At 43.8% G+C, this 23808-nt stretch overlaps 2 protein-coding genes across 31 annotated transcripts in view; both read right to left on the bottom strand.

Moving 5' to 3' along the window:
* The window catches only part of MUC13 (mucin 13, cell surface associated), a 31018-nt gene extending 22267 nt beyond the window's left edge, over window positions 1-8751 (bottom strand). For 16 of the 29 annotated variants that reach the window (XM_048953685.1, XM_048953675.1, XM_048953674.1 and 13 more), the window contains exons 1-3: window positions 8527-8751; window positions 3093-3383; window positions 624-683 (exon numbers count right to left, since the gene is read on the bottom strand). In XM_048953685.1, the coding sequence (XP_048809642.1) occupies window positions 624-683; window positions 3093-3150 (118 nt within the window). In that variant the 5' untranslated portion in view covers window positions 3151-3383; window positions 8527-8751. The remainder of the gene's footprint in view (window positions 1-623; window positions 684-3092; window positions 3384-8526) is intronic. The other 13 variants (XM_048953657.1, XM_048953658.1, XM_048953659.1 and 10 more) reach the window with 8 other exon arrangements.
* Window positions 8752-9197: 446 nt separating this feature from the next.
* HEG1 (heart development protein with EGF like domains 1) overlaps window positions 9198-23808 on the bottom strand; it is a 35963-nt gene continuing 21352 nt past the window's right edge. The window contains exons 12-21 of one of the 2 annotated variants that reach the window (XM_048952764.1): window positions 23655-23774; window positions 22427-22521; window positions 22142-22200; window positions 21617-21777; window positions 20196-20330; window positions 17476-17518; window positions 17317-17354; window positions 16712-16799; window positions 15715-15889; window positions 9198-14927 (exon numbers count right to left, since the gene is read on the bottom strand). In XM_048952764.1, coding sequence (XP_048808721.1) covers window positions 14778-14927; window positions 15715-15889; window positions 16712-16799; window positions 17317-17354; window positions 17476-17518; window positions 20196-20330; window positions 21617-21777; window positions 22142-22200; window positions 22427-22521; window positions 23655-23774 — 1064 coding nt within the window. In that variant the 3' untranslated portion in view covers window positions 9198-14777. Of the gene's footprint in view, window positions 14928-15714; window positions 15890-16711; window positions 16800-17316; window positions 17355-17475; window positions 17519-20195; window positions 20331-21616; window positions 21778-22141; window positions 22201-22426; window positions 22522-23654; window positions 23775-23808 lie in introns of those variants that run through there. The other variant, XR_007378480.1, reaches the window with a different exon arrangement.

Here is a 23808-nt window from a genome sequence, read left to right as displayed (position 1 = left end):
CCACCATGGCCTGCTCTGCACTACTCGGTAGTAGCAGCACGGCAGCATCTGTGTCTGTATCTGCACATACGTACAAAACAGACGGCTTGGGGTCTGACCAGGAATGACAAGTCCCTACCTCCTTCCCTGACCATGCTCCAAACATCCACAACAACTCCCTGCTATTCCTGACGAGGGCGCGCACTCTGGGCAGGGGGACACAGTGCTGCCTGTGGCCTCTGCAGCTCCTGGAACTGAGTGAAAAAAGCCCTCTCCTAATGGGCTGATGAAGGGGCTTTTCATAATTAGCTGGTGGTGCTGATGAAGAATTGGCGGCAGCAGTGTTGTTAGTGGTTGTAGATGTGATTCGTGAAGAAGGAAAGAGACATGGCAGCAATACTTCCTGGTGTAAGGGGAAATGACTTGAGGAACCACTTTGTATTCAGGACAATCTCAGATTAGATATGGAGTGGAGCTGTGCGTGGACCTGCCCTGGGCAGCCCGGCAGTGCCTTGCTCCAAGAAGCCACAGCAATGACCCCGTGCAATTCTTCAGCAAGCTGTGACCACAACTTCTCTCTGTGCAATGCCGGGAACCAAGTAACACCCTCCTAAGGGTGTGCCAGTGGGCTTTCCCATCCTTACCTTCTGTTGCTAGTACTGTAGTGGTGGTAGTACTGCTCCCAGTTGTCGTAGGTGTGGTACCTGAGGAAGGGAAAAGAAGAGACATGGTAGCCATACTTAGTGTTGCGTGGAAGGAAACCCTTGGGGCACCACTGTGTGTTCAGGAGCACCTCGGATTCAATAAGGAGGAGACTGGTGTGGGGTTGAGTGGGCCAGGTAAGGGAAGCCTTGCACGGCCTATGGGCGGTCCATGGCCCAGCTGAATCTGTACTGCAATGGGACTGGGTTCCCTTCAACAGATCCCTGAGCCCGGGCACCTTCTCCACAAAGGCACTGCTCCCCATCCTGCTCAGCTGCACTCACTGGCCACATCAGCCCCACGCAATGGCACACGTGTCTCCCTGCAGAACAGCTCCCCACGTTTAACCTGGCAGCTCTGAGCAGTCAGTGCTGTCTGACAGAGCAGGATGAGGGCTTTACTTTTTTGTCATTTATTTTTCTTCCTTGTTTGTCTGTCTAGTGTTGAAAGTAAAGGAAGCAATATACAAAATACAACAGGCTTGCTGCTAAATTTGTGATAGCAATGAACAGTTTGGATCACACAACCTAACTTCAGTCTTTGTTACTTAATAAATGCATTTAATCTGGGTTAACGTCACACTCATATTTTAATCTAAACAGCATGAACTGGAACTCTCATATATTTGTGGCTAACACTCTTGGCACTAGCAAACTCTTATAGCTGGTGTATTAAATACAATACTGCAAATAACACTAAATTCTCAAAAGACACTTGAAAAATAGGCCCCTCTCTTCAAAAGCTTTTGCAAGTTTTCAAAAATCCAAAAGAGAAGCAAATTTAATAAGCCTTTTTCTTCTCATCAATAAAGCTGTCTTGGAAAAGGCTCACCAAAAAGGCAAGGCCTAAAGTAATTCCTTAGTGTGTTCTGGGTGAAGAGGAAACGTGGTTTCTCAGTCCTGCGGGCAGAGTTTTTTTTCCTGGTCGATGTCAAGAAATGGACATTTTGGCTATAGCCATGATTCTGTGTTGTCTACAGGCTAAGAGTTTGGAGCACTGTTTTAAACTTCCTTCTCAAAATCAATGTTACATCACTAACATCTTCAGTCAACAATGTTTAGCTTTGTACAGGCTGGCTAACAGCCCTCCACAAGTACCCTTTGGACTCAGGAAGAATCACATCTGTGTGACTGCAGAGCACATGAATTGCACCTGGGCTTGGCACAGGTAACGCAAGCAAAGGTGGCTCTTTAATGGCCCTATCTGCCCAACTTTCTGTACCAGGAAACAGGATGTGTCATAGATTCAGGCATTTACCATGGACGTAATAGATCTTAAGATTCAGGCTATGAAATAGCAGACATCTGGGTACCAAGCAGAGTAGGCCTTTGTGAGTGCTTTGCAAATGGACACAACACACAAAGCTTTTACAGTGTTTGCTTAGAATGAAGTAGGTTTCTGGGCATGGACAACCTTAGGAAAAATCTACACAAGTCAATGGAAGGCTCCCATTGCCTTTGGTACTTCCTAGGACAAGATCTTTCAGTCTTACTGTTGTTCTCCAAACAGAAAACCAACCAACTGCCAAACTTGAAGTCTTCTATGCTTATAATTTATAAATCTGATTGTAGTATGCTGTAGATGTTGCTATAAATATGTATATTCACTCACAATAGGTAACAGACTCACTGCCATCTGTCCCCATCTGATGCAATCTTGGCAGCATCAGTGAAAGTCTTAATTTGGGTCATATCTCTGTTTAATTGTCCCTGAAGAAAATGGGATTTCCTGTCCTTTCACAGCTTCAAGTTGCCACCAAACTCCTCCTACAGCTACTTTTACAAACTCCCTGCTACACTTGATCTGTTGCTGAATATCAGATACTCTGACCTGTAACCACCAAAATTGTTACAGGGCTAGAAAAACGATTAAGCGGTCTATGGAATGATTCCTGCCCTGTCTTTGAATAGAGCACAGGGCAACCCTCTGCCATCTGAGCTGGTGGCGAAGTTCTTGTTAATTAGCTTCAATAGGAGGGGAATGAATGCTCTGAGAGCCAGTTCAAGCAGTGCTGCTTTCCAGACTGATTGTTTAAGGAGACTCCATCCGGAAGGGCAGTGGCAGCACTCTTTTTCCTGGGTGCTGGGCTGGAACAGTCAAATCTTTTGTGATGACTGTAATAGAGCTTGAATTACCTGGGTTTAGTGTGCAAGTCCTGAAAACTGCTCGTGGAATAGGCTGAATTAGGTTAATCACAAGCCCCAGTGCTTTTGCATTGTTCTGTGAACAAGGAAAACTGTTTTCTTGCAGTAACGTTTTTCATCACTAATTAATCAAAATCTAGATGTGCTGAATGGTGCGTGGCCACTGACTTCAGTCTCTCAGCAGCTGCTAAAAGCACTGAGTAATCTATTCACTGCAATAGAATAGCTCCTCAGACAAATCCCAAAACAGAAGATAATGTTTCTTACCTTCTGAAAGGCTCAACACCAGGCAAAGCAGCACAGTGAAGAACATACAGCGTCCCATTGCTGCCCCTGCTGCTGCTGCTACTCCTCGCTAAACCTGAGATGAAGTGCTTTTCTCTTCCAGCGTCAGCTCATTTAAGGTCCCAGCCACAGGTAGGGAGTTCAGCCCCGAGCTGACGTCATGGTGGCAAGTGGCAAATGACAGATCCAAGCTGTTTTTTTCTTTCCTTCTCAAACTGGGAGGAGACTTCTGGACCCGCAGTATTCTTCCTGTAAGTTATAAACATTTGAGACCTGTTGACACAAGGAAGTTAATTAATGCTAAATACGTTGACACAAACTGACAGGACACTAGCTACCCCTGCTAGCTCAGCAAACACTTTCGGTGTAATTTAGGTGGAGGGTGCAGTGCAGTCTGTTCCTAAAAGGAGAAAAAGCTATCCCATTCCAAAACATGCTAATGATGTACTTAGAGCAGAGTATCTGGGACATACACACTCAAATCTTTGCAATACATTACCAGTGCAGACAAATTCTGTCTTAGACCTCAAGCTCTCTATACTTCAAAGCAAAATTTTACCCCAGAGCATCTCTTACTGCTCAGCTGCTCAGGGTGAAAAGCAAGAGAAAACACCTGCATCTTCAACATTCACAAAACTGAGCTGGCTTTGGCTGTTTTGGGAGTGATTACATCTGGTCTATTTGCCTACATCTTTGTGTGTTATTGGCTAGTTAAAGCAGTGTGGCAAAAGAAGCAGGAACAGGGAGGACAGCCAGCAGCTATTTAACTACCTGGGCAACAGCCGTTCTTTCTTAGGAGTAACTGTGTTTGTACCTGGGAGACATTTGGAAACAGGAATGTTGAGGCTGTTACAGGGAACCTTCAGGAGGCCTGAAAATGGGAATTAGCACAGGGAGCCATGGAGCAACTAACACAGCCAGAACTTGGGAAAAAATTGATGGATTTACTGAAATCACGTATCAGGAAACTCTGAAAATCTCAGAATCATTAGGGTTGGAAAAGACCATGAAGATCATCCTGTCCAACCATCAACCTTTCACCACTGTGCTCACTAAACCATGTCACTCGATATGACAGAATAATGATGTAAAGACCAACATAAGGAGGAAGACCTGTGGACAGTAGCTATTTCTCTGCAGACTGCTTATTTTCAGCTGCCTCACCTACACAAGTTCTCTAGCTCAACAGTGCATTTGTTCTACATTGTGCCCCAGTAAAACATACCACTTGAAATCAATAGATGCCAAATTGCCCATGGTATGTTGCAGCTCCTCCTTTCCAGGAAAAGATGCCATTGAGTAACTTTCTCCCACTCTGAAGGTCTGTCTGATCCTAGATCCTGCTGCACCTGCCAGGAAAGCCTTTCTGGGAAGCACACACAGATTATCCTGCCATTGTAACCCATGGACAAGAAAACACAAGCAACCCACTGGTGTATCCCCACAGTGCCACTTTGGTGGGAGTCTGTGGGAGTCTGCTCTTTCCTGGCAAATGCCACTGCCAGCAATACTAGCACGTTGTTAACAATTTCCAAATGCAAATTGACGACTTGCTTTTGAAACTCCTCTCCCCTTTCTTCACCTGCTTTTGTCTGATCCTGCTGTGCTAACAAGACATGCAGTCTGTGTGCTAATCTAATAATGCATTCAGAGGGTGGCTCTCTGCAGGAGGGTGGGCAAGATCAAAAGCATTACTCAAGCTGTTTGTGTGCTGGGGTTGTCCTCAGCTTTTAACTTGTGCTGAACCAGGAAATACTGGTGGCTTGCAAACAGCAACAGTAGTTGGGTGCCTCTCTGCCAGCATGAGGAGTGAGTAGCTTCATCCCCCAGCGCCTGTTATAGAGGCCATGACCGGGCCCAGGACCCAGTCACAGAGGCTGCCCTGGTGTCCCCGGGGTGCTGGAATGGGCTCTGGTCTCACACCAGGAAACCTCTGCCACCCCAAGATGCAAACTGAGAGTAGAAGAACCAGGCCACTTCTCAGAGTATTATCAGAAATGTGTGCTGAAAGTCAGCAGGTGTAGATGATAATGGCTGAGGGCTGACTACATCAGCTGCTACTGATTACGTTGTCCAGCTCATGAAGACTGTTTTCTGCAATAAGTGCACAAGAGAGGCTGGCATACCCTGAGCCATGCCTTTAGAACTAACTACCACTCTTCATTGTTTGCTTCTGTCACCTCTGGGATGTGTGACACCTTCACCATGCAAAAAGCACCAGGAAAGGCACTGAACAAACATCTGCACACTTAACAGATTTTTTTCCTCTACTTTTTGACAGATCAGCTGTCACAACAGGCTGTCCTGGTGAGAGGTGAGGTGATGAGGCTACATGTGCCTCTTTGCTTGCAAATTTAGGGGGAAACTTGGAGATTTGACCATTTAGGAGAGCACAGAGAATTATCAAAACAGGACAACCAATATCAGTGAAACATCATTACCTCTAATGGAATTATTAAGGAAATTATTAAGGGCATATTTAGACATCAAATAGTTGACTACTAGTGCAGACAGACTTGCCCTCCCAGAGTACCTCTGATGTACCATAGAGAATCACAGACAAATCATTCTTTGAGGAAGTTTTTAAGTTGCTTTCCAGAAGCTGTAAAACCAAACTGACATACGTCAAAGCTATGACAAGAAAGAATACTGATCAACAATTACAATGATTTTAAAGTGTGCTACGTTTAGTAACAGGCAGTGGTTATTCACCTGTCTTGATCCTTGTTTATGGCAGGAAAACAGTATCAGAGGTGAAAGGTTTTTATTAAGTTTAAGATAAAAGTAATGGCCCCACTATCCAGCCATAACCTGAATATAAACATGGGACAACTGGGGCAACTGTGTCATCAGAAGGTGTTCATTGGAGAAGGAACAATAGTCTTTTATAGCTATTCACATGCTGGATTATTTCTTCCTGCATATTTTTTCAGTTCTATTCCTTACTAGATTCCCATACATTTTGCTGTCTCATGTAAATTTAATTAATCCACGGAATATTACACACACATAGACTCATAGAAAGGCTTGGATTGAAAGGGACCTTGAAGGTCACCTAATTCCAGCCCCCAACATTTAGAAATGTGTGTCATAACTGGGTGAAGATTCAAACAAACCTGCAGAAAGTCTAAATCAAAATTATACGTATCCAGACTCACCTGTAATTGGGGGAAGCATATGCAGTTCAAATTCTTCTGTTAACTGGTTCTCAAGATGGGAACCTGATTGTTGGAGTCCCTTGGGAGGTAGTTCGAGAGGCAAAAAGAGTCCAGAAAAGTTGGACATTTTTCAAGAGTGAAATCTTAAAGGCACAGGAACAGGTTGTCCCCATGTGCTGAATGGAAGACCAGCCTAGCTGAGCAGAGAGCTTCTTCTGGAACTCAGTAAGAAAAATAGAGTTTATGAGCTTTGGAAGAAGAGGCAAGCAATTCAGGAGACTGCAAAGATGTGCAGTAATGGGGGAAGCAAATGAGAAGGGTCAAAACTCAGCTAGAACATAACTTCATTGGTACAGATTAAGGCAATTTAAAAATTTTAAAAGGCAGGATTCACCCAAAGATACAGAATGAGCTGGCAGAAGTGCTCATCAAGCCACTTTCAATAACCTGTCAGCAGTTCTGTATAACCAGAGAGGTCCCAGTTGACCAGAGTTTAACAAATATGATGTTCACCTACAAGATGGGCAGGAACGAGGACTCGAGGGAATAACCAGCCTGTCAGTCTGATGCCAGTGCCAGTGAAGGTCATGGAGCAGATCAACCTGAGTGCCATGACATAGCACGTACAGGACAGCTAGATGATCAGATCCAGTCAGAATGGGTTTGTGAAAAACAGTCCTGCAGGACTAACCTGATCCCCCATCTATGATAAGATGACATGCTGTTTCCCACAGCTTCTCTTGGAGAAATTGGCTGCTCATGGCTTGGATGGCTGTACTGTTTGCTGGGTAAAAAACTGTCTGTATGGTGGACTCAAAGTACAGAGTTAAATCAGAAGGTAGCCAGTCACAGGTGATGTTACCTAGGGCTCAGAACTAGAACAGGTTTTGTTTTGCATTTTTATCACTGACCTTGAGGAGAGGATGAAATGCACCTTCAGCAAGTTTGCAGATGACACCAAACTGGTCAGGAGGATTGATCCGCCTGAGAGCAGAAGGGCTTTGCAGAGGGATTGGGGTAGGGTGGGTCAATGGGCTGAAGCCAGTTGTATGACATTCAACAAGGCTAAATGCTGGGTGCTGCACTTGGTCACAACAGCCTCAGATACTGCAGGCTGGGGGCAGAGTGGCTGGAAAATTGCCTGCAGAAAATGACCTGGGGGTCTGTTTGGCAGCTAGCTGAACATCCAGGTGGCCAAGAAGGCCAATGGCACCTAGCCTGCATCAGAGCCGGTGGGGCAAGCAGGGCCATGGAAGGGATGGTCCTTCTGTCGTCAGCCCCAGTGAGACTGCACCTCAATGGACTCACTTTGGGGGTCCTCACTATAAGAAGGTTATTGTCTGGAACAAGGATGACAGGACTAGAAGGCAACCTGGTCTAGAAGAAAAGACTTCTGAGGAGTGACTGAGGGAAGCGGGGTTGAGAAAGAAAGACTGAGGGGAAACCTGGCTGCTCACTACAGCTACCTGAAAGGAATTTGCAGAGATGTGGGTTTCAGTTTCTTTTCTCAGGTGACAAGTGATAGAATGCAAGGAAATAGGCTCAAGTTGCATCAGAGGATATTTACATTGGATATCAAGAAGAATTTGTTCACAGAAAGAGTGGTTAGGCTTTGGAGCAGGAAAGTGATAGAATCACCATTAGAGGTACTGAAGAGATGTGTGGGTGGCTGTGGCGTTTATGGACATGGTTTAGCAGTGGACCTGGTAATGTTAGGTTGATGAGTGGATTCAATGATCTTATGGGTCTTTTCCAACCCAAATGATTCTATGGTTCAGGACACACAGCATGGATGCATTCAATGATCTCAGAGGCACTAGTAAGCAAATATGAAATGGGCAGGACTGTTGAGTCACATGCTTGTCCATAACTGCAAATTTACCCAACCTCACAGTAACATAACCTGTTCTTTTGCTTAAGAGATACCAACACCACACAGAAAACAGATCAGCTTGCAATACTATTACTGGTAACAAAACAGTAGCACTGTAACATGCCTTTCCTTACAAATGAACAGAACATCATTTGACAGGATTAACCATGTTACTCTCTCCTTTTATTTTCCCACTGGAGTTTTACTAGAAAAGGAGCAGGCATATAGTGTAATTCTGTACCATATTATTGCAGAAAGTAGACTTGAATTTCAGGGTGCAGCAAGAAACTATGTTCTAGACTCACCATTTCTCTGCAGATAGCACTAGTGCAGCTGTCTGTATGCAGAGTCCTGTGACACTAGTGTAAAGGCAGGGAAATCTTACCTTCTGTGGATGCTTGCCTCTTCATGGGTATTGGAAGAATCACATGTGGTTTCAGATCACTCACCTAGACTTTGGTCGAGTACCTTGGTCTCATTCGATTCCTGTCACACCTGAGTGTTGTACTTCTCTGGGACTTAACATAGAATGATTGCCCCAGATTAACAAGCCTGCCAATACTCAGGATGCTCTTCCATACCATGTCTCTTTGCAGGACTCTGTGTTTGTCTGGATACAAGGGACCAAGCTTTCTCCTCGGAGGAACACTCAGCTTTATAGTCTTCATGGTTCCCAGTGGCTATCAGTGATGTGGGACTGACCTCATTGTGGTCAAGTTCCCTGTCCTTGCACCAACCTCTCTAAAGCTTTTCCTTCCCTATTTTCACCAATTTCAGCATTTCCAGATCAATGAAAAATTAAATTGAGTAAAATTCTTAAATTAAACTTTGAATGGCTCAGTACTATGGAAATAAACATATCAGCACAGAAGCAAGCACAACTCTGTTTAGCACAACTAATCTGAACATATCACTTTCCTCTTGCTTTTAATTTTAGTTATTCGATCACCAAGCACCACTAGAAGAACAAAAGGCTCTAAGATTTCTTCAATCTAAAAGTTGCACATGTATCTCTTCACAGGGAAAACTTTAGACAATAAAAAAGCTGAGACATACTAATATTCATAGTTTTATTGTATCTTTTTATAATACTGACTAGAACGCCAGATTTAATAATATTGGATGCAGGTATAAAAATAATCCAATCCTTAAAAATTATATTTTGCTACTACAGTACTGTATAATTAGTAGAGGCAGAAAATATGATACAACTTTAAATAATACTGGTTTGGAGAAAGTCCTTAGAACCCCAGCAACTTGGAAGCGAACATTCAGAGCTGCATAGAAGGAAGCACAACAACGGGAAGAACATGAAGCAGGCTGGTAGAGGAAGCACAGATTAATGCTTAAAGTTCACCTTTTCAAAGAGACCTTGCTAAAGGTGTGCATTACTACCACGGTTCTGAAAGCTGTTAATGAAATTGTGATGACTTTACATATAAAATTTTGGTTTCTGCTAGGAGAACATTCTGCAGAATGTAACAGGGCTTAAAACAAATGATTGAGTTGAATAGAAATTATTACATGCTTATTCTGTTTTGTTGTTGTTTCCTTTCCTTAAAGTAAGTTAATCGTACTGATGGTTTTTATAACAGGCACATCAGGCAAATTTTGTGTTACTGCCCAAGAAAAAAAAAATGACCACTTTTACCAGGTTCCGCACATGTGGGGTTGTGCAGATTTGGGGCCACTTACCCAAGCAAAACTCTCATCCCTTCCAGCATTTTACCAGAATGAAGACCAATAGATTTAGCACTTACACATGACTTCTGAAGAACGTCAGGCACCCTCTCTCAGTTTTCCATCAACAAGGATATTATCACACAAAACACAAACCACATTGGAGAGGTGTTATCTCAAGCATGACCTTACAGTACAGAACCCTTTCAAAACTGGGAGATCTTGTTTCATTTCTGAAAGCACAAATATGTGAACTGACAGGTAGTTCTTAACTGTGAATGCACGAATCACCTCTACATCCCTGGAGATCTTACACTATGGGAAACAGGTCAGCTGAACAGTACAACGTCTTCTATGAAATTCACATTCATTCTCTTCTCAGAAAGTCATTTCAGATCTTGAACAACCTGTTTGTTCAATCTTACATAATACAGGCTCTGCTACAGTAATAAGGACATATGAAAAATAAATATGATGTGAAAATGTAGCAACAGTATCACAGGAATGGGCAGAACACAGAGTTGCAGGAACGCATGGCATACACACAAGTGACCCTGACAGGGAAATAATTCAGACCTAAAATACTTCACTGCAATATGGGAGAGTCACCATCCCAGTCACCAGAGTGGATGCTGGATTGGGTCCTTTTGTGTAAAGAGGAGAAAAGCAATAGTCAGCAGAGGAAGAACATGTAAATAAAATACATCTATTCTTGTTAATTTAAGGAAGAAAACTAAACACCACCATGAGAAAATGAGAAGTCCAGATAGATTTGGAATGGATGTGGCTATTTACCAGCATTAGAGACACGTCCTGGGAAAGCTCTTTCTTCACAAGGCGACAGCAGTGTCCAAACTCATACTGCTGCTCTGTTAAGCCTCAGCAAACAACCTTTATAAATATTGGCACCATTCTGCAATTGCAAACACCTCTCACTAAATTCATTTCATTGCTATTTTTAGAAAGCTTTTTTTTTTTTTTTTCCTCTCCCTTTTTCTGTTGCTAGCAGTGCAGGCAAATCAATTTAGTGTCTCTGTAAATGACCACAACAAAGCAACTTTCCGGGATATGCTGCAATGAAAACAAGATTCATTGCTGTTCTTTTATCTAGTGCTATAAACACAGGGTAAAGGGCATCCAAATACCCCTTTCCCCACATTCCTCATACAGTCAAATTCAGTGCTTTGAGGTTTCAATGGTGTGCAAAAGAACACTGGTTTTGCAGTGCAGCCATGCACTGGAAAGGGCTGGCCATGATGAGCAGGGAGCAGGACAGGGATGCAGGAAGGCTGCAGCATTCCTTTACCCCTCCCATCTGCATTGCTCTGCTCTGTTCACTCTGACTCAGTCTCCCAGGCTGACTGCTGAGGGGGTATTTCTGTGAGCAAGGGCTTCTCTCAACACAAGTGGTAGAGCACTGTAGCAGCAAACAGGTCTCCTACATCCTTTCCTGTTGTCAGCTGAATTAGCACTTTTTTTCCCCCGAAGACTCCCCCCCACACCACCTGTGGGCCCTTGCTGACGGCTCACCTGGCTTTACATAGCAGCCAGAAACACAAAGAGATTCTTTGTCGAGTTGGTGTCATTTTCTCTCCTTTCCCCACACCTGGCTGAGTCACTTGCAGTCTCCTAGCGTGAAACCTGCTACTTCCATCTTGCCCTCTGCAATCTGGGGTGCTAAAAGCAATCTAAACAGCCTGAGTTGCATTTCCTTATGCATCCTAGGAGGAGTTAGGTACTAAACACAGGGGCACCCACATTCGAAAGCAGGCTTCAGGGAGTGATATTCCACATGGAAACTCAAGTCCAACAGGATTGACAAAAGCCAAAACCGCTGCCACTGCTTATCCTGCACAGGTAAGTGCCTGCACTGACCTTAGGGCTGGCACCTGTCTCAATCCTTTCCCCCTGAGAAAGCCATAGAAGGTTCTGGCAGGTCAGGAGAGACCCTTTTGCTCCTCCTGTGAGCTATGCATTGAGTCACGTTTGTTACCAGAACTAAAAGGAAGCTGCAATGGACTAATCTCATAGTAATTTCCCCGACATTTACTTGCTCTGGCAGATAGAATTTCAGTGCAATAAAGTTTGCTCTCTGGGAAAAAAGCCAGGGTTTGCAGTCCTCACTCAGAAAATCCTTCTGACTTTCTCGAGACCCATTCATTTCATTAAGAAGAATTTTAAAGATCATTAATAAAATGAATTCTGTGATCTCAGTTAGGAATAGTCCTATCACATTTCCCACTCAGCTCACTCGCAATTTGCAATTTGCTGTAAAATGACAGATTGAAGTTTTGCTCACATAACCCATATGTTGCTCTTTACATAGAAGAATCAATCTGCATTTGTCCTTTGGTATTTCACACTTTGTTCTTTGCACCTGGCACACAAAGGAACATTTAACAGCTTTCAAACTAAACAAGAAATTAATTATAGTAGGTATAAGCAAACCTTCACACTCTTTCCTGTCTGAGTGTCATCCAGTTAAATCCTACCATCATTGCTGTGACATGCTTATTTTTTTGTTAGGCTGCTTTAGCAAACAGGGAAAATCCCAGTGCTCATCTATGTGCTCTGGATTTACATCTAGCACCACGTTCCAGCTTTTTCATTCATTTGTATTAGAGACAAAGCTTTCACCTGTCCCATGGAGAAACAGGCCCTTCTGTCCTAGGCCAGAGCTAGTGTTGGGTGAAAGAAGCAGTTCACCCTCCTAGGAATGACCCCAATAATGCCCTCTTTGAAGAGCCCCAGAGCACGGCAGGGTCAAGGCCTTGGTTCACACCACCCAGTGGACCCTGTGCAATTAAGATATTGGCTAGTAACCACGAGGAGAAGAACATCTTTCTCAATTTGAAAACACAGGGAACAGTTCATTCTTATGCTTTGCCTGTTACTCTCTTTTGGATACTATAACTAGAATGCTCCTAAAATATAGCTCCTTCAGCAGCATAAGCATGCATTCATTTCCACCCTACATTTGAGACAAGCCTGCAAATTTGATTATGGATTCAGTCACGTGCACTATGACAATAAGATGATGTCAGTGCAGAGCATACTGCCTCTGGCATCCATAAATACCTAGTTTTTGCAAAATCACACCCTCCCTTTGCGTAGCTGCTGCTCCCTTTTGGTAGGGAACACAACAGAACACAACATTTGTTGAAAGTGCTGAAAGGGCTGGGAGCTTCCCAGCACCACCAAGACATGAGTATTGCCATGTTTACCCCCGGCTTGCCTTCAAGGACTAGCCACACCACACATCAGCCTTGGAACTGCCCTTCTCACCAGGGGTCAGGCACTTTGGGGACATATGCTGCAGCCCTCAGTGCTTCAGAGCTACTTACTGAATTTAACTGTAGGCACTGTGCCTTTCTGAGCACTGTGTGGGAGAAAGGAATGTCAGATGGTACATGCCCTTCAGTGCAGAGATGGTGGGTTAATGGTAGGGAACTGTGCTATCTGATATGCCCATGCAAGAGGCCATCCTGAATTAAAAGCATGCTCACACTGAGGGTAAAGGTCTGTAGTGGGATCTTGTATCTGGACAAGGTCTAGATGGTCTAGGTTATCTTTTCAGTTAAGATAAGCGGGAAATATACTTTATTAATAAGAGCTCTTTCAACACCCTACTCCAGAAAGAATGAAGTCAATAAGCTTTTGATCTGATCTTTAGTGAGGAATGTAATAACTTACATTCTTCAGCTTCTGCCAAAGCGACTAATATGAACTCACACACCTAGCTGAGGAAACCTGCCCAGTTTGAATCACCTGAAACTAGAACAGAAGAAAGTAAAATATTTTGATGTAAGTGATCTTTGCGGTGCTAGGATTGAAAGGATCGTGTTTCTCTCTGCCCTAAATGCAATTGACTAATGGAGAGCCTTATTTTCCAGTGGACTGTAAGTTTCCACAGTTCCCTCTGAAATCAAGGTGGGCTGTGAAGTCCTGAAAGCTATGTCCCACCCACAGTGCCTAGATGCCATGTTCCACCTGCCTAGCCAGGACCACAGCATTATTTATTCTTCCAACATTTCATCCAAGAAGCAGGGTGAATTCCCTGCTTATGTTTTTCTTCCTTGTGAGCAGCTATTTTACATCACATTTATGTTTTTATAGGTCTTTTCATAAGTAAACATCCTGTTAAGCTCCTATACAGAAGCACTGTGATGATGTGTAGCAGCATCACTTCTGAATCAGGCTGGCTGACAGAAAGACAACATACTCACACTCTTCCCTATGTACATAAGTTCTCAAAGCAGCACCCACGACCACCTGTGCCTACTTCCAGTTTGAATTGCAGTGGTATGACTAATTTGTCCTGCTTCTCAAAGACAATCCACCCATGAGTTCAGCCGACATTGCCAGGCACCAGGCTGCTGCAGGGGCCTCACCATTTGGAGAACTTCTACCAGTAAGAAGGTCAGGCCCAGAGGACAAGCCAGCTTTCCTGTTGCATACAAAGCAGAAAGCAAAGCAGCAAGGAGAAAAGGGGTGGACAAACTTGTCCTACCAAAACCAGTCACACAGTGAATCTTTGCATGAAGGTCGGCCAAGAAGACAAGCACAGTCAACAGTGAACAAGATCTGTAAACAAAACACTCCCTAGTGGTATTCAACACAGAGTGCTGGACACAGTTCATCCACCTGTACTGATCCATGCTTGCCATGTAGCGTAAGGAGTGAAGAAGCAGCACAGAACAAAACCAGAGTACACACGAGCTTCCACCTGAGTCTTTTACTGATGTGCACCTTGAGCCATTCACTTCCTTCTCTTCCTCTCTGCTGCTCAGCAAATGTAACCATTCCTGGGGGCAGCAACACTCAGTATGGAGTTCAAAGACCATCCTGTTAAATGGAAGGGTAAGACTGGTGTGGGCTGAACTGCCAGGGGACACATTGTACCTGGGGATCAAGGGCCACAAAACTGTGTCAATCTTCCAGTCCCTCTCTGTTCTGCTAAAAATAGTCTCTTCTTCTGGCTTCATCACTAATAAAGGATGGATTGTATTGTCCAGGGTAGATGCATGAATGTCGAGATCCAGGCAAACCAGTGTAGGGAGGATAAAGTCCATTTCTTTCCAGTTCTGGATTTCTCAGTCCAGTTGGCTGTATTAGTAGGAAAAAAAACACCACACAAGTCTTAGACAACTCCTCTTTCAAGCACAGCTTTACTACCTTTCCTACCAGTTGTTTCAGTAGATAGAAGGAACAACACGATCACTAATTTTCTCTAAGACTTAGAATTAATTGTACTGTGGGAGGTATGCATTTCCTGGAGGGCGGTATTCTGATGCAGCTGAGTTTTGACATCTGGCCAAATAGAAGACCTGAAGCTTACCCATCCAGAAGGTTACCTGACTCCACCAAATGTAGTCTAAATGTACAGTTAATTTTTAATCCAAGAGAATTGTGCTAACGAGCTCAGGCACTAAAATAATTCATCTTTATACAGGATATCATCAGAGTTATTGTTATAAGAAATGCTCCCAGAAAATCAGTTTGTTTCCTGCTTTGAGTATTATCTAGAAGTGCTTTTCTCTCATTTTCCTTCATGCTGTGTAAAGCAGTAAAATTACTCTGGGAAAACTTAAAATACAAGCCAGAAAAGGGAAGTTTTGCTCACTGCTCTCGTCCCTGGAAAGCAGAAGCTCAGTAAGTGTGATTTGTGTGAACTCCTGCAATCTTCACTCACATGAATAACCCCTCCTCATCTTGAGATCCTAGACATTTTCCTAGCATTCTTTCAACTGATACTTTTTTGTGATATTCAGACACATATAACAGCTGGAGTTCACATAACTCCCAACGCCTTGCTGTCTGCTTCCAAAAATAAAGGGATGTTTCTTTGCTATATGAAATACAAAAGGTTAAGATTTAAGCTGTGGATAGATACCGAGTAATACACATCTGTCATCTGCAACAAGTTCTTGGTGCTTCCATTCTCCTGCATCTCAATGGTCTCTCTGCCCCACTCTTGTGCTCGGGGGTTCTTTGGATACTCGGCATATGGTGACATCTGGAAATCCCCACTCTTGAAAATAAGTTTACTTATGTCATTTTTATTCTTCCTGTTTAGAAAAGAATGAAGGAAAGTCAAAAGTTATAACTAATCCTGATATAAGATCCTCTCCTGTTTCAGTTTATGCCTCTTGTCTCTTAAAAACATATATTTAGAAAGAAAGAAAAATGTATGTGAGCCCCCAACTATTCAAGTTCCCAAGTGCCTTCTAGGCACTATGTTACTTCCTAAGAAGGAAGAACTGGAAGCTGCCAGTCTGAACACCACAGAAAGCCCTTACATCACCCCCCATGTTGTAGGAGCGGACTTCGGTAACATCTCCAGTGCAAAGAACATTTCTCTCCAGGAAGGCACATGGCCTGCCAAAAGCCAGGACCCATGAGAAGACCAATCCATCCCCACAGAGTTCTGCAAGCTGGCACCTGGAGGTGTAGTGACCATCATATCTCCTGGCTGGGCCTTGCTCCTGACTCAAAGCACCAAAGGATGCTGTGCCTACTACCAGTGCTACATTACTGATCCATCCAACTGCTGACTTCAGAGAGCTGTGAAATCTTAGATTTGGGGTTAAAATGGTTGGGAAGAGAGTGTTACTGCAAGGCAGCCCTTTTTCATGGTTTATAAATCACAAAGCACAACTATCTCAGCAGCACACCTTGCCTAGTTGAAAGCTGCCTGCTGGTACAGGAACTAGGTGTGCACGTGTGTGAGTGTGCCTGAGAGGGAGACACACATGATGACAGCAGGTGCAGGAGCTGTGCTTGGAGAAGGACCTTGAATGCACTCCAACATCTCTTTACAACGGCCCAGCAATTCTTCCTGTTATCCAAACTCCTCCTTTCTACCTAGCCTGCATTTTTGGAGGACTTACCGGCAGCAGGTGACTATCAGCGCTATGCCCATGATAAGCAGCAATCCTCCTCCCGCAGCTGCAATCACCACTGTAATGAGTTGATATGCTAGGGGCAGGAAAGAGAGAGATCTGCTTAAAGACAGCAGTTTGGCCATAAATATTCATGTATCACAGTTCTCATGCAAGTGGATTAACTGTTTGCTTCCTGCCTTCCTCCCTCTGTAATTGTCATCTGAAGCAAATGGAGCTGGGGGTCTCTCACTGAAGGAAGGATGGGCTCCTGTTGCCAGGGGACTGATTCTCTGCACTGATAAATCAGGATAGCACAGACAAACTTTCATGGATTCACTCTGAATATCTCACTTCAAAAGTGTGTACATGCTATCTTGGCAGAGCATCCATGGAAAGAAAATCTCCAAGGAAAATACTGATCTTGTTGGCGGATAATATCAAGTCAACTTTGTCAAATAAATATTTTGATCAATAAAACAATTTTCGACAGACAGTGAAGAAACACAAAACCTGACATGAATGATTTGTGCTTACTGTGCTTTAGGCATAGTTATTTGCAACCATTTGTTTCAAATTTCCCCCAAATGGAATGACTGATACTTGGTACTTACGGTTCCCACAGTTGAATCCCCCTAAGCCAAATGGGCAACTGACAACAGAAAACAAGAGGGAGTATCAGCAGCTTGCTTGTGCCAACAGGTGACCAACAGGTCACCAAAGCAGCACTAAGAAGGATGGTGGGGTAGGAGGGGGCAGAGCGCTCACCATACCTCACACAGGTCTCATTTTCCAGCTTGTATCCATCTTCACAGGCTGCAAACACAACAGAGAAGGGCCATGAGCACCGCACAGTGGTGCAGAGGAGGCACTCACATTGCTGCTTCCCACAGCAGCTTCACCCCAACCAGTCTCTGGGCTGACAGCGCTGGTTCAGCAGGAAGCTGCGTGCTCTGATGCTACATCATCCTCTGTTTTAGGCAAAACACTGTGCACTTAGCTCACCTCCCAGCCTGCCATAGGGTGGGCAGCAGGTAAAATAATTCACAACACAGTCTCTTCTTGCCCAGCTGGGAGCTCACTGCACACCTGCATTGTTTCCCAAGGAATATCAGTGTAAAAAGTTTGCATGTGCAATTTTGTCTGCTACAACAGGCTGGCAATATCCTAATAAACCAGAAGAGACCACTAGTGTTCTAGCTGGACTTAGAGCTTATGGCTCTTGCAACACCAGTAACAAGCAATATCAGTGCCAGCTGGGAGCAATGTGACTGTGACCTCTCCTTCATAATACAGGTCAGAGAACTTCCCTAAATTCAATTCCAAATTGAATTGGGTTTCAAATCAAATAGTTGAAGTGGAACTACGTTTCACAGAACCATCCAAGCTTGGTTTTAATATTTCCAGTGACAATCAACCGCAACACTCAGTCAGATGCTCACAAAGTTAATTTCCCCAGCCATTAAAAACATTCACCTTCTCTCTGGTCTGCATTATCCCAGTGTCAAATTCCAGCCTTTGGATGGAAGTTTTCTGGGTTGGAAAAGGCTACATTATCACATTTCTCCTCCTCACCATCAAATCACCCTGCCTGCCTCTGCCTGTGCACCCTGCCCTGTGCAGTCCCATTGCTCCTCCTGGGAACATTCTCAAGCACTCCCCAGGTGGCAGACAGAGCAGAGCAATACTTGGGGTCACATGGTGGTGCTCCCCTCCCAGCTGCCCCCTAGCCTCCCATGGGAGGCCGGATGGGGCAGCACAATGGCTGTTTCCCCTTTGCAAGTACTTAATGGGAGTTAGCACTCCATGTCTGCACAACCCACAATGAGGGTCGGATGCTTGGGAGACCACAGTTCCTGTTCAGTCAATAAGAGGGCAGAGATTTAAAAAAAGCCTGGCATATTATGTGCTATAAATATCAAGAGAATAGCTTAGCTTTTGAAAATGACTTTAAAAACCCTGTTGGCCTGGCTTACCCAAACGGGGTGATGCTGACAGGCTGGTACATTGCTGGAGCACCACACTGTGCACTCAGTAGCACCCACTGCCACACTGCTAATGACAGCAGGGAGCTGACAGTGGAAAATAAAGACCTGACAGCAAGGGTTTTTCTTATTTTGCACAGCAAACAAGACTGGTAAGCAGGGTGTGACCACATCTCCTTGTCTAAAGGTGTTACGTCACTTACAGCCTGTCAGGCATTTATCTTCACACCACCACTTGCCAAGGGTCATGGACAAGATGGTCAATCCCCAAGATTGGTGGGCATCTCAGCTCCCCATTGCTGCCCTCTCTGCCTCTCAGGGTGGATGGAGATAGTCAATATTTCCTAAAAAAAGTCCTTCTTCCAACATACAAGTTGATGGAAGGAAGGGAAATACAAAAGGGTATTGCCTGGAGATGTAGAGAAGAGGAGAGGCAGGACCATGACCCAAGAGCCAGGGATGTGCATTTCAGGGATGCCCATTCCAGGGATGCCCATCCCAAAGCCCACAGCACATTCATTATTTCCAGACACACATGATAGAACCATTGAATCGTTTGATTTGGAAAGGACCTTTGAAGACCATCTGGTCTAATCCCTGCAGTGAGCAGGGACACCTACAGCTCCATTAGGTGTCAGAACACCATCCAGCCTGACCTTGGGTGTCTCCAGGGACAGGGCATCCACCCATCCACTCCGATAGTTTCAGAAATGACAAAGCATCTGCTCCTACTTTAATATCAACCCTGCTGATACTGCCAGAAACAATATATAATCACCGTTGCAATTATTATTGATAAACTGGATTAAAAAAAATTAATTAAAAAAACAAAAAATAAAAACCTGGATTTCCTAAGAAGCCCTGCAACAACTACTGCAACTAGAAAATGGACACCCTCATCCTATAAAACTCACTCTGACTATTGGCACAAGGACAAAGGCCTTGTTTAAGATGTAGCAAAACAAATTTCATATCTGAGGAGTAGCTAAAAATAACATAACCCTGAAGCTTAAAATTTCTATTAGGAACCTAGTTTAAAAATAAATTCATAACCATTTTCAGATACTTGCTTATTTAAAAAATAGTGAAGATGTATTGATATAAGCTCGTGAATTTAAAGCAATTATCTGAAGTTCGCCGAGAGTTCAGACAAAATCAAAACAGGCAGAGCTGCACGTCATCTCTGCTCTGTGCCACTGAGCTGAAGCCCAGCACGGTCAGCCCCCCTCCTCCCTCTTTGCATCGCTGTGACTCACAGCATGCTCCAGAAAAGGATAATATTATTCCTAGAGAGAGACTGCACCTCCAGCATCTGCTGAAAAGTCCCCTAGCTGACTAAAAGGAACTTGAGCTCCTGATATCTATTTTTAATATCAAGCTTCTTGCACACACAGTGATGTGCACGGCACACAAATACACAATCACTGCAATTGACACAAAAAGATTAAGCAAACTCAGGCAAAAAAAAAAAAAAAAAAAAAAAAAAAAAGCTGCATGAAGTGCAATACCTCTGCAGGAATGGTCCATTTTATTGTACTTGAAGTACCCGCTTTTGCACTGGCAGAGTGCAACCCCATCGAAGTCAGTGCACTCAGAGGTCTCCTTGTCACATTTGGGGTCCTTCTGCTTGCACAAGCTGCCAACTGTTGGGAAAACGCAGCCAACATCAGCACAGTTCTCTCTGAACACAACAGCATGCACGTTTGCTTTCCCCAGGCATTCCATTCAGCTCATTTCATCTCTCTTTCTCACTTTTTTTAATAATATCTGTTCCATTTTGAGATGGTCAGCATCACATTATGCCACAATTTCATACATATCTACCATCTTTTGTACAAGCAAATTGAGTGGGGGGAATAATAAATATTTCAGCTCAGAGGCTGGAAGGGAAATTAAAAAGAAAAATTTGTTTTGGCTCAAGCAGAAACACATCCTCCCCCTGAGACAGTTCAGCAAAACCATTTTTAAGGTTATATCTCGCGAAGCATTTTGCTCAGCCCAAAAGAGCTTCTTCCATTCCAATAGCAAGCACTGCATTTTCTTCACTTTTGAAACAGAGTTGGTTCTTCCATTTATAGTACTTTGAAGCAACATTCTACCTTTAAAAAACAGGTTTATTGGCATGAGCATTCAGCAAAACTGGGAGTGAACAATGGAAATTGTGTCACACGATTGTGACACAATGGAAATTGTGACACAGTGGAAATTGAGCCTATGCATTTTACTGGGAGGTGGAATAACTGTAACCAACAAATGAAAGCATATGAGAAGCAGGAACTTCTATGGGATGTGTGTCACTCACTTGGAGCTCCTCTTTTACACCCCTCTCCCATAATTTATCATAATTTATCCTTGGATCTGTACTCGCACACCAATAGAATATATTTCTTTCTAAGTTTTTGAACCTGAGGTAACCACTGGATATAATTTTGAGCTAGCTCAATAAAATGATTTAAATTAATTCAGTCTACAGTGCTGAGTTGTGGCTTTCAAGTATGGCATATTTAAAGCCTGGACATAGTCCTGTCCAGCACTGGCAGCCTTCTCCAGACACCTCTGACCTTTGGCAGCCAGAAGACTTGGGAGAGAGGTGGTTCTTGGTACAGAAACTTGTGAAAAAAAGAGTGATCCATTTTTATACCCCACCATATCCCAACTCCTGGCCACACAGGTGGAATAATACATCTCCAAGAACCATGCAGATGTGACTCAAAGGGACATGGGGTAGTGGGCATAGTGGTGATGAGCTGATGGTTGGACTACATGATCTTAGAGGTCTTTTCCAATCTTAATGATTCTGTGATTCAATCTTAAGATGATTCCTGTTGAAGTGAGACGGAAACTTGCAGAGGAATTTTTCTGAATCCCAGAATCTTTCTCTCCACTTTCTTAAAGGACCCAACCCAAACAAATCTGCTGTGCTGCTTACCTCTGTGGAGTGGTTTCAGGCTGGAGATGAACTGGCAAGGGTCAGGAGGAGATTTGCAAGCCCGAATGTAGCTTTTCACGGTGCCGACAACATCATAGAAAGTCACGTTGGATGCTAAAGAGAACGTGGATTGCACTGAAACATGCACAACATTTGCCTCCCTAACAGAAAACAAAACAAAACAGCCCTGAGTACCACGGGTCAGTCTGATTTCACGGTTAGTACGTTAGCAATCTGCTAGTTATTAGTGCAAGCAACACTTAACATAGACATGATAGCACACACATACTGAGAAAGCTGTCTGAGGCAGCAGATCTGTGGCTGCTCAGCAAACTGTCCTCAGTAGGAGGACTGGGATGGATGGCCAGGGTGCAAAGGGATTTCCAGTGCCCCCATGCTGCTGCTGGGCTTGAATTCATTAAGCACAGCACCGGTGGATCAGACTCAAAATGTGGACCTCTAGCTGAACAACCCAAGTATTCACATGGCTGGCACCATTCCTCACTCTGCCTTGTGGCCACTTACCTGGTGGCTTTGACTGTGGAGTGGTAGTAACCAGGCAAGCCTGACAGAGAGGCGTTCAGCTGAAAAGAAGAGAAGAAGAGTTGTTGGAATGGAGCAGCACAGCTCCCAGTAGCACCCCTAGCCCCAGGACAGACCCCAGGTGTGGGTGGTTGGACAACCTGGATGGTTCAACACTTAGAAAGGCTAAATCCAGACCAGAGAGCCCTGTGGCTGCTGTCACAACTATAAGGGGAGTGACACATGAGGACCCAAGCAGTGCTGCTGCCACCACACAGGGACACTCACCATTGTCAGGATTTCACGCTCCACTTGCAGGAGATCTGCATACTTCCCGTGGGTGACGTTAAGTTTCAGGGGCACCTGACCGATAAATATTCTTACTAAAAAGGAGAATAAGACAGGTGAGTTGGAATACGTGACTCCTTTCTGTAAACCAAAACTAAGCAACACTGACTCATTTAACACAGAGAGAGACGGGGAAATTTAGTGGCAAGATGGTTTCGGGTGCCAAAGATAATTTATAGTAATTTGGGGTAAAGTAAAATCTTTTTCCCCTCTCTCCAGTGCAAGGAAAGCAAACCAAGTCAAGATGAAGCAGTGGAGAAAGGACATTTTCATTTTTTAAACTGCTGGACAGAATGAGCAATGATGTTTGAAAGGAGGCCTGAAAGATGCATTTTTCCATGCTTAGAATTAGATTTGATTCATGGCAACAGAATGCAATAATCCAACTCGTCCAGACTCAGAGAGATAATATCCCTAAATCTTGTATTAAGTGTCATGAGATACTCAGTGGAAATGAGAACTCAGAGCTCAAGTTTTATGTTCCACCAGAAAAACAAATACAGTTGCAGATAACGTTGTAAAGCTTCCAATTCTTTCCCATTCTTTCCCATCTGCAGAGCCTATCTTCACCACAAATTTTGTATCAGACGGCTCTAATATAACAGCTTCTGGTAGAAATGAGACTGGAATCACCTTCATGGTATTTACATAATCTGCCCATGGCCCAGTCCAAGGCGTAATCAAAACAACTCTCTAAATTAGAAGCTGACACATTCCTACAAGAAGAAATGTTTCAAAACACCCTTTAGGGGACACCTCAGCCATGTCACTCAGCAAAATTTCTATGCCTTAATCCTCACTGATTAAGGGTCAGAAGAAACATCAGCAAAACAAATCCCCCCTTCACAATGAGGCATTATAAGTCCTTGGGATTTGAGCCTTTTAATAGGAAAGGAGGGGGCCAGAATGCAAGTCCCAGATAATAATTGTGCTGCACAACAAATGTGAAAGGTAGGAAACAAGACCTTGATCTTACAAAGGCTTTCACAGCTGCTTAATTCCATACAGATGGTTGAGCCAACTGAAGTCAGGCTATCAGTAAAAGTAGTAGTTGGGAGGTATACTAAGCTCCTGAACTTGTCTGAGCCTGGGTTAATTTATTTTAAAGGATTACAGATCATTATCTCCATCATTTTTCCCTTTTGTTTTTTTGCTTTTGTTTTCTTACCTAAGTTGCACTTTCCTTTTTCCATCTCATATCCAAGAGGGCACTGACAGACATAGGAGCCATGGGTGTTGTTGCAGGTGGCCAGTGCAGGACAAGGGTTGGAAAGACATTTATCCACATCTAGAAAACCAGAAAAAAAGACCAGCCTATAGTT

The sequence above is a fragment of the Lagopus muta genome, chromosome 8 (genome assembly GCF_023343835.1).
Source record: "Lagopus muta isolate bLagMut1 chromosome 8, bLagMut1 primary, whole genome shotgun sequence".
NCBI classification, from domain to species: domain Eukaryota; kingdom Metazoa; phylum Chordata; class Aves; order Galliformes; family Phasianidae; genus Lagopus; species Lagopus muta.
This window is presented reverse-complemented; position numbering and strand designations above follow the sequence as displayed.